At 64.3% G+C, this 922-nt stretch overlaps 1 protein-coding gene across 1 annotated transcript in view; it reads left to right on the forward strand.

Moving 5' to 3' along the window:
- Nucleotides 1–589, forward strand: part of DIDO1 (death inducer-obliterator 1) — a 31,321-nt gene extending 30,732 nt beyond the window's left edge. Inside the window, 2 exon segments of the mRNA XM_007462278.1 lie at nt 1–3; nt 6–589. The exon segment at nt 1–3 is cut by the window's left edge and continues 1,427 nt beyond it. Of these exon segments, the coding sequence (XP_007462340.1) occupies nt 1–3; nt 6–589 (587 nt within the window).
- The last annotated feature ends 333 nt before the right edge of the window (nt 590–922 follow it).

Genomic DNA, 922 nt, shown 5'->3' on the forward strand with positions numbered 1-922 from the left:
CCCAAGGCCGGCCCCCCGGCCACTGCGGGAGCTGCCCAGCCCCCCGCCCGCGCCACCCGCCGCGCCGGCCCCAGGCCCCGAGGCCGAATTCCGCGAGGGCAGGGGCCATGAGTACAGAGGCCCAGGCTTCGAGGGGCGGCCCCGGGACAAGGCCCCCGAGGAGCCCGAGGCCCCGCCACCCGACAGCCGCCCGGGCCGGGCCCTCGAGGACCGGCGGCGTGAGCGGGAGCGTGGGAAGCCCTGGGAGCGGGAACGCGGCCGGACCTGGAGCCGCGAGCGGGACTGGGACCGAGGCCGCGAGTGGGACCGACACCGCGACAAGGACGCTGGCCGCGAGTGGGACCGGGGCCGCGAGCGCAACGCGGGCAGGGACAAGGGTCGCGAGTGGGACCGGGCCCGAGAGCGGAGCCGCAACCGCGACCGCGACCGTGACCGCAGACGTGACCGGGAGAGGTCCCGCAGCAGGGACCGCGACCGCGACAAGGCCCGCGAGCGGGAGCGCCGCAGGGACCGCAGCCGGAGCCCAGAGCGACCCCGGGACCCCAAGGCCGAGGCCCCGCGGGCCGCCGCCCCCACCGCCCAGACCTAGGGCCGCCCGTGAAGCCGCGCTCACGTGCTAAGCAGGGCGTCTTGGAAAGAGCTGGGTGCTCACGCACAGGACAGAACCTTCTGGACTTGAGAAATTACTGTAATTTTGTGTATGATGGTTTCTTACAAAATTTCACACCTTTACAATTCTGATGCTTTTTAAATAAAAACAAAAAACTAAAGAACTCTTAACATTTCCATTTAAATGTACTGAAATGGGAAGGTACCTACAAAAGCATATTGCTTTTTCAGATTATAAAGTTATCTTTTCTAATAACTTGACTATTGTAAATTTTAAGGGAGTTTAGTGGACCTCAGAGCCATACCTTTCCTG

The sequence above is a fragment of the Lipotes vexillifer genome, unplaced genomic scaffold, assembly GCF_000442215.2.
Source record: "Lipotes vexillifer unplaced genomic scaffold, Lipotes_vexillifer_v1.1 scaffold1798, whole genome shotgun sequence".
NCBI lineage: Eukaryota > Metazoa > Chordata > Mammalia > Artiodactyla > Lipotidae > Lipotes > Lipotes vexillifer.